Source organism: Eucalyptus grandis, chromosome 6 (assembly GCF_016545825.1).
Source record: "Eucalyptus grandis isolate ANBG69807.140 chromosome 6, ASM1654582v1, whole genome shotgun sequence".
Taxonomy (NCBI): domain Eukaryota; kingdom Viridiplantae; phylum Streptophyta; class Magnoliopsida; order Myrtales; family Myrtaceae; genus Eucalyptus; species Eucalyptus grandis.
In genome coordinates this window covers 6048525-6062654 of record NC_052617.1, presented here as the reverse complement: position 1 = coordinate 6062654, position 14130 = coordinate 6048525, and the positions used below count along the sequence as shown (strand labels likewise).

General features: G+C 39.9%; 3 protein-coding genes across 3 annotated transcripts; all 3 read left to right on the top strand.

Moving 5' to 3' along the window:
• Nucleotides 1-540: 540 nt before the first annotated feature.
• LOC104429390 (MDIS1-interacting receptor like kinase 2-like) lies at nucleotides 541-2757 on the top strand. The gene is made up of 4 exons (XM_010042262.1): nucleotides 541-662; nucleotides 1905-2083; nucleotides 2242-2535; nucleotides 2621-2757. Exons 1-4 carry the CDS (start codon nucleotides 541-543, stop codon nucleotides 2755-2757), a joined length of 732 nt encoding a protein of 243 aa, XP_010040564.1.
• Nucleotides 2758-6943: 4186 nt separating this feature from the next.
• Nucleotides 6944-9323, top strand: LOC120294748 (MDIS1-interacting receptor like kinase 2-like). Its single transcript, XM_039315226.1, has 2 exons — nucleotides 6944-9063; nucleotides 9146-9323. Exons 1-2 carry the CDS (start codon nucleotides 6972-6974, stop codon nucleotides 9172-9174), a joined length of 2121 nt encoding a protein of 706 aa, XP_039171160.1. The 5' UTR covers nucleotides 6944-6971; the 3' UTR covers nucleotides 9175-9323.
• A 73-nt stretch (nucleotides 9324-9396) lies between these two features.
• Nucleotides 9397-10755, top strand: LOC120286040 (MDIS1-interacting receptor like kinase 2-like). The gene is made up of 3 exons (XM_039315227.1): nucleotides 9397-9776; nucleotides 9860-10298; nucleotides 10403-10755. The coding sequence occupies exons 1-2, from the start codon at nucleotides 9605-9607 to the stop codon at nucleotides 10261-10263; spliced, it is 576 nt and encodes a 191-aa protein (XP_039171161.1). The 5' UTR covers nucleotides 9397-9604; the 3' UTR covers nucleotides 10264-10298; nucleotides 10403-10755.
• The last annotated feature ends 3375 nt before the right edge of the window (nucleotides 10756-14130 follow it).

Genomic DNA, 14130 nt, shown 5'->3' with positions numbered 1-14130 from the left:
ATTAAATAAATACCAAAAATAATTAAATAAATGCAATTAATTACCAAAAATAGAGACTTAGGCCGGAAATGCCTAATTAAACACCGAAACGGATCCGGAAAATTTCTGAACCAATCTAGATAAATAGCACGATCTATCTAGTCCCTAATTAAGCCGTCCTATCCACCTAACATGCATAAATGAATAATTAAATCGCTAATCCATTCTAACTAACCACCTAAACCTTAATTAACCTAATCTAAACACCCATAAAATGTCATTAACTCCCTAAGCCAAGTTTAGCAAGTAAACTCACCTGTTTAGCAATCCGATGAGTCCACGGCGACGGCAATGAGGAGACGGGCAACAAACCTCTTGGCGGCAAAGCCAAGCAAGGCCCGGAAAAGGTCCGAAACGGGCCTCGAATCCCAAAGACCCTTTCTAGTCTTTGGCTTTGGTTGCTAGGCTGAGAGGGCGAACCGGGCGACGGGTTGAGCTGGAAATGGCTAGGACGGGCAGCGATGGCTGCAGCGGGTGACGGCAACGCTCGACAGTGACTGGATGGTAACGGAGACGGCTCAAGCGGCTAGACGGAGGCTCGACAGTGGCCCAAGGATCGCGGGGGACGACGAGACGGTGTGGGACAAGCGGGATGTGAATGGGCTAGCACGTGAGGCTCACGGGTGACGCGACGGCGACACGGTGGTCCTAGCGGCTCGGCGGGCGTGCGACGGGCTAGGGGGAGCTTGATTGGTTTCTCTGCAACTTTGGAGTTTCAAAAGGGACTGAAAATGGAGAAAGGTGGCTGGAAATGAAGAAGGAGCTGTTGAAGGTGGAGGGTCCCTCTTTGGCTTCTAAAGCCTTCATTCTATCCATTTGGTCCCTTGGCAAGGCCCCACCAGCCATGGCTGTCATCCATGGCCCCTTGGCAGCCCACAATCTTCCCTTAGAAGCTAATCAAGTGGTCAAAATGTTCCCCCTCCCATGGCCTACGAATTTTGTAACATTTTCCCCAAATAGAACCCAATTCCTCTCCAATTGAGTCTAATTCGATCCCCATAAATCCAACCAAAATGTCTAGACTAAATTAACATTTTTCTTTACCAATTGAACCAACATGAATCCCAAAAACGCGATAAAAAAGTCCTCGGATTTTTCCGGTCAAAAACGGCCCTACTTTGAATTTTTGCCAAAAATCTCGGTTTGCAGAAAAATATTTGGAGGATGAGGTAATGATTCTAAAATAAATCGTGACATGACAGAAATTTCAATTTCTGAAATCGAGTTCAAATTCGCGGTTAATTTTAATCTGGCGAGATTTTAGCGTGACCTAACCTATCAGGTAGCTTTTAGGAATTTTTAGTGCAATTGACTCGTGGTCGATTATTTCAAGTCACATTGTACATCTTCGATACATTGGCGACTTTCAGTTGTCGTGAAAATCTCGAGGTTTCAAATGTAGACACAGGTACCAAAATAACAAAAAAATTGGTCTAGTGCTAATTGACGAGAATTTTGCAATTAGGTGGAATCACCCACACTTAATCACATGGCTTAGTCGAGTCAACCTATCTCTAATCTCTGGTCGATTTTTAACTGTGCCGTAATGATCCTTGCAAACTAACATGGTCGAGCGGTCGATTCTTGGTCAAATTCTCGAGTCTATTGCGTTAAAATCCCTTAACGGTTTCACCAAATAGACTAGTTATCTCGTGAGTAATTAGCTCAGAGAATAGAACTATAGGCGCGTCAATGAAAAACCGATTCATTCAATTGAAAATAGAACTGGAAATTCATGATGTCATATAAGCGGTGTTGGATAGGGAAAGCTCTCCTGCGGGAGGCAAAGTGTTTCTTATTGTGTTTCCTCTATTAGGTGCAGTTCTTCTATTTATTTTCCTTGGAATATTCTTCATTTTTTGTAGAAAGAAGCTCCATCGAATAGCAGAACTAGCACCCAAGACTACTGAAGTCTTTCCCCCATCAAAGTACGATGGAAAGATCTTATATGAAGACATCATAGAATCCACCGAGGCATTTGATGAGATTTATTGTATTGGAAGGGGAGGCTGTGGAAGTGTCTTCAAGGCCAAATTAAGATCAGGTATATAGTAGATGTTAAGAAGATCAATCAAATGGTTGATAGTGGGCAAACTGATCAAAAGGAATTTTTGAATGAGATCGGGGCTTTGACAGAAATTTGACACCGCAATATTGTGAAACTTGAGGGCTATTGTTCACATCTATGACACTCTTTCTTAGTGTATGAGTACTTGGACAGAGGAAGCTTGTCTACGATCTTGAGCAATGAAGAAGAAGCTCAAGAGTTGGACCGGAACAAGAGGGTGAATATCATAAAAGGCGTGGCATATGTTCTTTCTTATATGCATCGTGATTGTAACCCTCCAATCATTCATCGAGATATTTCAAGTAACAACATTCTGCTTGATTCCGAGTACGAGGCGCATATTTCTGACTTCGGCATAGCTAAGCTTCTTAAGCTGGATACATCAAACTGGACTTTAGTTGTCGACACATATGGTCGTGTAGCTCTAGGTAAACTCTAAAATCAACTCTTAATCCGAAGGTTGAGCTAAAGCAATGTCTTCATGCTAATACATATATCACCCTCTTTGTGCAGAGCTTGCTTACACAATGAAGGTGACAGAGAAATGTGTTGTGTATAGCTTTGGAATAGTGGCCATCGAGGTGATCAAAGGAAGACATCCAGGTGACAACATTTCGTCTCTAGTAGCTCCAGTCGACGTAGAGATCTAAGTTGTTTTGAGGAATATATTGGATTCACGCCTACCAACGCCCACGTCAGGCATTGAGGATAAATTTCTGACCATATTCAAGCTTGCAGTCGCTTACTTATCCGCTAATCCCCAAATCAGGCCGTCGATGGACAGGATTTCTCAGAGACTATCAGCTTGTTCAACCACTTTCCACGGCGTTCAATATTCAGTGACAGCCGCTGATCCTGTGAAAGATGCAATAGCTTCAAGCCATTTCCCGGATCAATTCATAGAAGTTATCGTCTGATAAATGATGGGGCTCTGTCAACCACACGCAAGAAGTTTAAGATCTTTAATGAAAAATAGAGTCGCTTGAGCTAATTGATTAAGTCTCAAACTTTTTCAATACACTGTTTCCCTCACTTATGTGTTTACTTTATTTGCATTTAGGATAAATATTTTGACCGTCAACCAAAGTTGAGTGTTTCATATCAGCATGAGGATGCGGACCATGTTTCGTTCATGCCCAAGTATAGAACTGCCTTCTGTTTTGGAAGAAGCAAAACTAGAACATTCTGGCATCTACTTTCGTTTGTAGAGACAACAGCTGAACTCAAGTGATATTTCAAAATGTTTCTGCGTCTAGTCTTACCCAGACTAGTGTCTTTGGAGTCAATGTATCCATGTCAAGTCAGACTTAGAAAAAAATTACTTTTGTATCAATGTAAAGTTGACGATGTATCCAGTGTTGTTATTTTGAAATCGAAATGTCCATGTAAGGATGAAATGGAGCATTTATATGAACTCTCTAAACTCTTGATCATTATTAGTCCTTCTATATGTTTATTTGGGATTTATTTAGATGCAAAATTGACTTATATGCAGACGAGTTTCAATCATGGATCTTTTCAGAGTGCATTCAATCAGAGACTAATTGTCCCTAATCGTGGCCATCCACCATAATTTTGGGTTTTGTGCAATTACTACAACCGTGTATCATGACAGAGAGGGCAATCGATCCGTTCCTATTCGGAGTGCCATGTGCATGTTGCTGTGGCATGAGTCGTTAATAGAAGTTTAGCATCTTTTGATCGTCCAAAATAGAGAGATCCGGACTTCGTTTTCATTAGAGCTTCGAACTTGAAGTGCTCAAATTAGGAAGACCACTGGTCATCGTTTCATCTCAAGAGGAGATCATCCATTGTTTCAGAAAGACTACAAGTTCTGTTCTAGCGCTACCTCATATTTCAAGAGCGTGAAGGTAGACGATATCCAGCCCTCTAAAATCGTGGAGGTTTTAAATCATGATGGGCTGTTTTTACTAGGCCTGCTCCATTGTCAAATACAAGTAGAACTCATTGGGGTTTTAGTTCATCATCAAGCATCTTTTCTATTCTTCATGTTGGGATAAAATACACGGAAATGATAGGATCTTGCAATTTTCGTTAACACAAAATCACCAGAGAAATAAACGAAAAAAATAAAGACACCAAAAATTTACGTGGTTCGGTCCGAGTATCGGTACCTACGTCCACGGCAAAGTCGGCAGCAAATAATCCACTATAATCGGAGAATTAGAGTTTACAATCATTCACATGCTCGAGTGTTTCCCACACTTAGATTTAATCTTAATCCCAAAGTGTTTATAAATAAACAACTCATTTAGACATAGATTCACGGCAGAAAATTATCGCGCGTTCAAGCTCAAAACAAAACGCTCTACGTACACCAAAATCAAGAACTCCGGCGTTCGTCTTTGGTCCACGTACGTAAATCTTCACGTGGCTTCAAAGAAAACTTGTGGCTCTTCTCAAGCTGCGTGTACGTGCGGCTCCTCTCTGTCTGCTTTCTTAGGGTTTTTTTAAACCGCTTCACGCACGCCTAAAGAAGAAAAACATGTGCCCAAAGGTCAAATAATTGACCTAGGCCCACTAGCTCTCCTTTTTTTTCGGCTCCACGTGCAGACTCCACCCTTTAATTTCCATAGCGAAAAGGAAACTCCGGTGTGGAATATATGCGTGTGCCCAAAGTCAAACATTTGACTTTGGGCCCCACATAACTAACCTTATTCGGCCTTCTTGCAACGAAAAAGAAAACTTTGCTGCCCTTTTTTATTATATTCTATTTTATTCTCTTTTATAAATCTTCAAAAATCCAACGAATCGCATTTTGTAAACACTCAAACTCGAGACATAATTTAACACTTCAAAACAGAGAACTTAGATCTTGCGCAAAACATGTCAGAACAACGTCTCCTTATGAACTTCATATGGAAAACAATAGACTTTAGCCTCTGAGAGCTTTGAGAATTTGAAAAAGGATACCATAGTAGACCAATGTTTGACCCGGCCCTCGATCACTCTTACGTAAAACCCAACATCATAAAATCAAAATTTCAAAAAACTTCGTGAATGAATAGTATAGATAGAAAACAATGAAGGGACAGCTATTTGAAGCGAGGCGTAGCAAGACAATGAGTTCTGTGCACCTAACCTTCTCACGTAGTTGTGTCAATTCATCTCAATTCTTGGTTGTATTGCTTAGAAGAAAAGGCAAGAGGAAATATGCAATGTCAAGAAGGAACCAGCCAATGGGAATTGACAGCATTTTTATTATGCCAAACGGCATATACCAATATGCGTTCCACGAGTTAATGCTTGCTAATGCATTTCCATTGTCAAATAGGAAAATCACAGGAAAATAAGATTGAGGAATCCTCGTGAACCTAAGAAAAAAGGACTTCCAGACCAAAAGAGATAAATGGCCATGTATTTACAAGGCTTCAAGATAGTTATAATGCTTCTAGCATCCCTAGCCATTTTCAGTTTGAGTCATTCCAACAAGTGCACTTCCTACTTGACGATGGGCTGGGTCCGCCTCACGGGGCCAAGCACATTTAAAAAAAAAAAAAAAAGAATTAGGGTCGAATGTTTTTTATAGTGAAAAGAGAGAAATGAGTGTTCAAACAAAAAGAGAAATAAAAGAGGGAGAGAGTCCAAGGTTCGAAGGAGAAGAGACAGTTCAAATTTAGAATCAGCTGAAATTTTAATATATTGATCGTGAGATGAAGATCATCATTGAGATCCTTCTCCGATTTGTCTTTCAAATTCTCTAGTAATAGTTAGAGTTTTCTTGCTTCTTTTGTTAATCCACTAATGATATATTGTTATATCGTTGATATGTTCATTCTCTAGCTATGTGACTAGAGATGACTATTATATATTCTATTATTCTTGGTGATTAGTGATTTTTGAACGATTTGTAGTATTTTCCACATTAAGCACATAAAAATTTTATATTGTTTTGTACTTTTTCCTTAAATTTTTATATTAGTTGATTGAGTTTTGGAGAAATATTCATACTGGACAAGTTTTAAGTTCTTAGTGAATATTTGCTCTTCCATCAATTGATATAAATAATCTTTTAGATTTCTCGGGTATTATTCCTAGTAAAGGATCATGTCAAGTATGAATGGATAGAAAATGGATCCAATTCACATTGACCAATATAACACATACAGACCCATAATTTTGTAATACAATTTTGGTAGCTCACACTCGATCTCCCTTGGACCCTATCATACCCAACTCAACCCAAGCTCCAATTTTTAGCAATTTTCCACTTCAAATATGTCGTTAGATTTTTATTTTATTTTTTAACCATGCTCTCGGGGCCATTTGCCTAGATCATCAGCTGTCGTTTCTGCAATAACGGGGTCGACTGCGTCAAGATTTTGCTTCATAAACGCCAAGTGAGAAGACTTTCCTTTTGCGCTTTAAAATCAAAATTTTGTGCAGCACAAATTAGGGTCTGATCTTGTGGAAAATTGAGTGTTCCCAAACCACACGCGAGGCCTTCACTGAGTTTACCTCACTTTCCTCGAAGACTTCTCAGTCAAAGTCAAAGTCTCCGAATTCATATAATGGGTGGGCTCAATTCCGAAACGAGGACTGACCAAGTCAGAAATGTCACTACGAAGACTACAAAAGTAACAAATTCCAGAGTCTTCAAAGAACCAAAAATTCGTCTTAGTCGGCTGTTAGATGGCTACCCCTGGTCCCCTACAGGGTACAAAACAAATAAACGTACCTCTTCTTAGTCTCCACTGGTTAGTCGCCGTTTTATTGCATACCCACTACCATGGAAAATGATAGGAAGGTGAGTTTTCACGGCCTATTTAAGCATCACTCGTTGCCTCAGGGAAAGACAAACCAACTTACCCAAACCAAAACAGGAGAAGGAGAAGAAGAATCCATGGATTCTTCACCAGAATTCAAGAGGGTCATGAGCCTTGTAGCTGCCCTTACTCTTTTCACTACCTTTACCATTCCACTCCCTGCTCATGCTTCCCCTATAGAAGCCCAAGCCCTCCTCAAATGGAAGTCCAATCTTGGCAACCATTCAGATTCTTCCCTCTCTTCGTGGACTCCCTCTCCTCATAATGCCACCGGTTCCAACTCAACCGTGAGTCCATGTACTTGGTATGGCATCTCCTGCAATCAGGCGGAGAGTGTGATCGGGATTAATCTCACTAGCGCCTATGTCGAAGGTACGCTTGACGAATTCCCATTCTCATCTTTGTCTCATCTCATGTACATGGACCTGAGTATAAATAGTCTCTCTGGCCATATTCCCCCTCAAATCGGTTTATTGAGCAATCTCACCTATCTCGACCTCTCTATCAATCGGTTCATGGGGAAAATACCGCTGGAGATCAGCCATCTAACTAGACTAACAGTCCTACACCTGGTTTCCAATGAGTTAAATGGCTCCATTCCCCAAGAAATCGGGCAATTGTATTTGCTCACCGAGGTCGCGCTGTATTCGAATCAGTTGAATGGACCCATACCTTCCTCATTAGGTAATTTGAGCAAATTGGCTACATTGTATGTCTACAACAACTCCCTTTCTGGTTATATTCCTCCTGAAATGGGAAGTATGACAAATCTGGAAGTGCTCCACATGGACACCAACCTCCTAACAGGACCGATTCCTTCCACTTTGGGGAACTTAACCAAATTGATAGAGCTACACCTATTTGCTAATGAGCTTACTGGTTCCATCCCACTAGAGCTAGGAAAATCGAATCTTCTTAGCGAGTTGTGCCTTAATGATAATAATCTTATCGGTTCAATCCCACCAACATTAGGCAATTTGACAGAACTCGCCCTTCTTTATCTCTATGGTAACCAGCTTTCAGGGCAAATTCCTGATGAGATAGGTAATCTCCACGCTATGCTTGACTTAGAGTTGAGTACAAACCAGCTCACTGGTCCAATTCCTTCTTCTCTGGGTAACTTGACCAACTTGGGATCTTTGTTCCTCCGCCAAAATCACCTTTCTGGTTCAATTCCTAAATCCTTAGGTGAACTAGTGAACTTGGTGGTGCTACAATTGGATACCAACCAATTAAACGGCTCCTTACCAAAAAACTTGTGCCGGGGTGGGTTGCTCCAAAACCTTACAGTGAGTCACAATAACTTAACTGGTTCTATCCCTAAAAGCTTGAGAAATTGCACAAGCCTAGTCAGAGTACGCCTAGAGGAAAACCAGCTCACTGGAAACATATCCAAGACCTTTGGTGTCTACCCCAAATTGGACTTTATCGACATGAGTTTCAACAAGTTCTTTGGAGAAATCTCAACAAACTGGGGAAGTTGCACACGCTTAACTCATCTAAGAATTGCTGGAAATAACATCACTGGTAGCTTGCCTCCTGAGATTGGGAATGCGACTCGATTTGGTGAAATTGATCTTTCTTTCAATGGTTTACTTGGTGAGGTCCCAAAAGAATTTGGAAAATTGACTTCTTTGGTGAATTTAAATCTAAGCAGAAATCGACTTTCTGGCCAAATAAGTCCCAAGATTGTATCATTACCTGGTCTTCAAAAATTGGATTTGTCCAAGAATAGATTAAGCATGTCTATCCCGCAGGCTATAGGGTTTTCTTCAAACTTGGTCTTCTTGAATCTAAGTAACAACCAGTTGAGCCAAGATATTCCGAGGCAATTAGGGATGTTGATTCACCTATCCGAGCTAGACTTGAGTCATAACTTGTTAAGTGGTGGGATCCCAGTTGAATTCAACAAGCTTCAAAGCTTAGTGAAACTTGACCTTTCACACAATAATCTTTCTGGCCTCATATATGAGACTTTCAAGGATATGCGAGGTTTGATGGAGGTGGACATCTCTTATAACAAGTTTGAGGGTCCCATCCCCAACACCACGGCATTCCAAAATGCAACAAAAGAAGCGTTTCAAGGCAACAGTGGATTGTGTGGAAATGTTGAAGGACTTGAGCCCTGTGACCAAGCAGTGGTGGATAGGGAAAGCTCTCCGGTGGGAGGTAGAGTGTTTCTTATTGTGTTCCCTTTGCTAGGAGCGGTTCTTTTGTTTATTTTCTTTGGAATATTCTTCATTTTCCGTAGAAAGAAGCTCCATCCAAGAGTGGAACTAGCACCCAAGACAATTGAAGTCTTTTCTCTATCAAAGTACGATGGAATGATTTCATATAAAGACATCATGGAAGCCACTGGGGCTTTTAATGAGATTTTCTATATTGGAAGGGGTGGCTATGGAAGTGTCTTCAAGGCCAAATTAAGATCTGGTGATATAGTAGCTATAAAGAAGCTCCATCAAACGGCTGATAGTGGGCAAACAGATCAAAAGGAATTTTGAATGAGATTAGGGCATTGACGGAAATTCAACACTGCAATATTGTGAAACTTGTGGGCTTTTGTTCGCATCCACAACACTCATTCTTGGTGTATGAGTACTTTGACAAAGGAAGCTTGTCTACAATCTTGAGCAATGAAGAAGAAGCTAAAGAGTTGGACTGGAACAAGAGGGTGAATATAGTAAAAGGCGTGGCTCATGCTTTATCTTATATGCACCATGATTGTATTCCTCCAATCGTTCATCGAGATATTTCGAGTAACAACATTTTGCTTGATTCGGAGTACGAGGCACACGTTTCTGAATTTGGCACAGCTAAGCTTCTTAAGCTGGACACATCAAACTGGAGCGCAGTCGTTGGCACATATGGTTACGTAGCTCCAGGTTAATTTCTAAAATCAACTCATGATCTGATGGTTTAGCTAAAGCAATGCCTTTGTACTAACATATATATCTCCTTTGTGCAGAGCTTGCTTACACAATGAAGGTGACGGAGAAATGCGACGTGTATAGCTTTGGAATAGTGGCCATCGAGGTGATCAAAGGAAGACATCCAGGTGATAGCCTTTCATCTTTATTAGCTCTGGTCGACATGGAGATCTCGGTAGTTTTAAAGAATATATTGGATTCACGCCTGCCAACGCCCACGCCAGGCATTGAGGATGAACTTCTGACCATCCTAAAGTTTGCAGTCGCTTGCATATCTGCTAATCCCCAACTCAGGCCGTCGATGGAAATGATTTCTGATGCGCTATCTGCTCGTTCAACCCTTTTCGATGGAGTTAAAAAATCACAGAAGCCCACAGATCCTGTGAGAGATGCAACAAATTCAAGCCGTGAACTGGATCAATTTGTAGAAGATATCGTCTGATAAACGATTTTACTCTGTCAACCACATGCAGGAAGGTCTGGTCTCTAACGAAAAACACGTTTAAACTAATAAATTAAGTTTCGAGCTTTTTCTAATTTATTGTTTCGCTCACTATTTTGTGAACTTGATTTGCATTTAGGAGAAATATTTTGACCGGAAACAAAGTTACGTGTTTAGCGCGCACCAGCATGAGGATGAGGACTACGTGTCCTTCATGCCCAAGTAAGCATAGAACTGCCTTTTCTTTTGGAAGGAGCAAAACCTGAAGTTACTAGCATCTAGTTTCATTTGGAGAGAGAACAGCTGAACTCGAGATATTTCAAACTGTTTATGTATCTAGTATTATTCAGACTAGTGTCGTCGCAGCAAATGCTATATATCCATGTCTAGTTAGAGTTAGAAAATATGGCTTTCGAGTCAGTGTAAAGTTGCTTATGTATCCAGTGTTATCATCTCGAGAGCAAAATAGTCGCAGTGGAATATTTATATTAAGTCTCTGAAATCTTGTCCTTTGTTACTCCTTTTATAAGGTTCATTGTGGATTTGTGTTGATATAAAATCCTCCGACAAGCAGAAGAGTTTCAATCATGCATCTTTTCAGAGTTCGTTCAATCAGAAACTAAATGTTCTAATGGCGGCTATCAACCGTGTTTATTAAATGTTATTAAGCTGTGTGAGATAATATTTCAACACACCCTCTTGCGTAAACACACTTATGGAGAAGAAATAGCACTGGTTCCAATACCATGTAAAAGTGCTTAAACTAGGAAGATCATTGATCATCATTTTATCTCTAGTTGAGATTCTATAGTACAATGCTTTGTCTCATAAGGATTGCAAGTTTTGTTGTGTTACTACCTTATACTTCAAGAGCGTGAAGGCAAAGTAGTTTAAAGGTAGTCATAATGCTTCTAGCTCCCCAAGTTACTACCTTATACTTCTAGAGAGTGAAAATGGACTAGCACGATTTAAATTCCTCAAGTTACTGGCATCTAGTTTCAAGATAGTCATAATGCTTCTAGCTCCCCAGCCATTTTCACGGTCTTAGGTCACTCCACCAAGTGCACTTCTTACTTGATAATGAACCTAGAGGTTCCATCCAACCAGAGTTAGGGAATTTGAAATTTCTTCAATGGTAGAGCCTTTACAATAATAATCTCACGACCTTGCCATCTTTAGGCAACTTGGCAGAACTTACCCTTTGGTTTCTCTCTTGGGTAACCAGCTTTTTCCAAATGAGATGGAAAACCTCTAGACTTGACTAAGAGTGGAGCGACAATTAGCTGTCCAGTTCCTTCTTCTTTCGGCAATGTGATAGACCAGAAATATGTATTCCTCTACTAGACAGCTAGGGCTATGACATTAACTCCTCGAACAAGAACTAACTTGCCATAGGAGAAAAACAACAGGGAAACGGTTACCAATCATATGCAAAAGGCGTATTCCAGCTTTGCAAGAAGAGGGAGAAGATTCTTGAAGCTAATTTGGGCTGAAGAAGTACACTGGGCTGGGCCTCTCTTGTTTATTTGAAATTCTCTTTCCTTAAGCTCATATTTTATAATAACGTTACTGAATGTTCTTATTTCAAAGTATTATTGACAAAACTCGTAATTGTCTTGAAATGCCAATTTTAGATACTTGACCGAACCTTACGACTCGATTAGATCCCGAGTAATTTCAAGATCTCAATTCACAATAGGTATCTTGATTTAACAACTATGGTAAGGGTACATCTTGACAAAAGAAAGAAAAAATGAAAAAAGTCACCAAAAACCCCAAAATATATACCCACCATAATATATTTACTCTAAACTTTTTTTGCAACACCAAAAAATCTCAAACTTGTAATTTAAGTATTGATTACGCTTCTCTATACCCTTGTAGGATTGGTAGTCTCTTAAGTATATCTTGTGTTTTTCCGATAATATTGATGATTGTACTGACTTTTAGATTGTTGGATGAGATTCGATCCAATTGAAAATGAGTTTGACTCAAATTGACCCATTTAACTTATACAATTCCATCGGGATAAGTACACTAATTGTGCCATAAGTTGTGTACAGTGCTCACTTTGGTGCCAAAAGTTTCCGTTGGATCACTTAAGTGCCAAAAAATTTGAAAAACGCTCACTTTGGTGCCAACGCCGATCTGATCGGCCCGAAATCCGACGTGGCATTTTTTTATTAATTTTTTAGGCTGACGTAGCTTGCCGGAGAGCACAATCAGCATCCAAACCACAAAAACGACGTCATTTGGTTTCTTTCCCCCAAATTGAAACCCTAAATCCCCAAATTGAAAGAGAGAGAGAGAGAGAGAGAGAGAGAGAGAGAGAGAGAGAGAGAGAGAGAGCGGAGGCACGTCGTCTTCTTCCCGAAGAGCGACACCAGCAGTGAACGGCACTAGCAACAACACCAGCAGCGCACCAGTAGCAGCACCAACAATGGCACCGGCAGCGGCGGTGCACCGATAGTGGCATCTTCGACCCATCTTCTTCCTCCTCCTCCTCCGTCCTCACCTCCTATTTTTCTGCCACTTTTTGCTTGAGCAACAATCTCATTCTCTCCTCGCTCACCTAGTCGAGCATCTACGATGGTGGCCGAGCGACGGTGGCCAAGCATTGGCGGGCGGACAACGGTGGCCGAGCGGCGAGGAAGAAACCCTAACCCTAATTTCAATCCATGTACGAGCTAAACGGCGTCATTTTTGCAAGGGTGTCCACGTATAAGAGCAAAATGACGTCGTTTCTTGAAGAGGATGGAAAACGACGTCGTTTAAAAGCCAAGCAACTTTTTTTTTTAAAAATAAAATGCCACGTAATCATTTTGGCCGAATTTCTCGCCGGTGGCACCAAAGTGATCGTTTTCTCCGATTTGGCACTTAAGTGATCCGTGAAACTTTTGGCACCAAAATGAGCGCCGTACATAACTTATGGCACCATTAGTGTGCTTATCCCCAATTCCATCTTTACATAATACAATTTTAACAATCTACACACAACTCCACTGAACTTAACTCATACTTAATACAATTAGGTTTCAATTCTCAGTAATTTTTCCCTTGGTTATGGAAAATAGCATATTGAAAGAAATAACCAATTAAAAAAAAAGTCCATCACTTTCTTGCGGCCATTAGTTTTTTCAATCAAATTAAGGCAATGGTACTCACTAATTTGATTTATTACAAAATAGTAAATGCAATAAACTAAAGAAAAAATGAATCGCTTTGCTTATAAATAAAAGGAAAATTAGTTCTTATTATGTGTAGATTCTAGTGGTGGTCATTACATTTCGATATAATCCAACTATACAAATTCATGATCCAACAACAAAATCATCACTCCGTGTAACGTGCGGACATATCTGGATCGGAGCCATCGAGCACTTCAAAATTCCAAAATAATCATAGCGTACTCTGTCTCATGATAACAGAAAAAAAAATAGTGAAAATTATTTTCACCTAGAATAGTTAGTTTTCATCGGAAAAGTGATTTACTTCTTAATAGAAGTGGAAATGGTTTTCTCTCATTGTAAACTTGTTGTTTTCAATTCATGAAAATACCTTTTTTTTTCCGTAATTTGATTAGTTTTTTGTCATCTAATACCAAAAGGTTGGAAAACAATTTATGTAATAGTTTTCCTTCAAACAGGTAGATCGTAAATCATTATCGTGAATATTCTTCTACTTTTAAGTATAATAAAACAAGGGAAATTTTCAAATAAGAAATTAAAGTGAAATCATTTTCTAAAAAAAAAGTTTTAAAGTAGACATTATCTCAAATAAGGATCTGAAGTGACTAATTTAGTCTCCAATAAATATCTCAACTTACAAGTTAGCCAAATCTTATTTGCAGATAGGCATATTTTCCTC

Bases quoted from the DNA above. Each gene is read 5' to 3' on its own strand.
- LOC104429390 (XM_010042262.1), top strand. From the start codon at position 541: ATGGTAACGGAGACGGCTCAAGCGGCTAGACGGAGGCTCGACAGTGGC. The intron at 2,084-2,241 runs GTATATAGTAGA...ACTCTTTCTTAG, and splicing joins CAAGGCCAAATTAAGATCAG to TGTATGAGTACTTGGACAGA. The intron at 2,536-2,620 runs GTAAACTCTAAA...CTCTTTGTGCAG, and splicing joins ATATGGTCGTGTAGCTCTAG to AGCTTGCTTACACAATGAAG.
- LOC120294748 (XM_039315226.1), top strand. From the start codon at position 6,972: ATGGATTCTTCACCAGAATTCAAGAGGGTCATGAGCCTTGTAGCTGCC. The intron at 9,064-9,145 runs GTAGAGTGTTTC...CATTTTCCGTAG, and splicing joins GGAAAGCTCTCCGGTGGGAG to AAAGAAGCTCCATCCAAGAG.
- LOC120286040 (XM_039315227.1), top strand. From the start codon at position 9,605: ATGCACCATGATTGTATTCCTCCAATCGTTCATCGAGATATTTCGAGT. The intron at 9,777-9,859 runs GTTAATTTCTAA...TCCTTTGTGCAG, and splicing joins ATATGGTTACGTAGCTCCAG to AGCTTGCTTACACAATGAAG.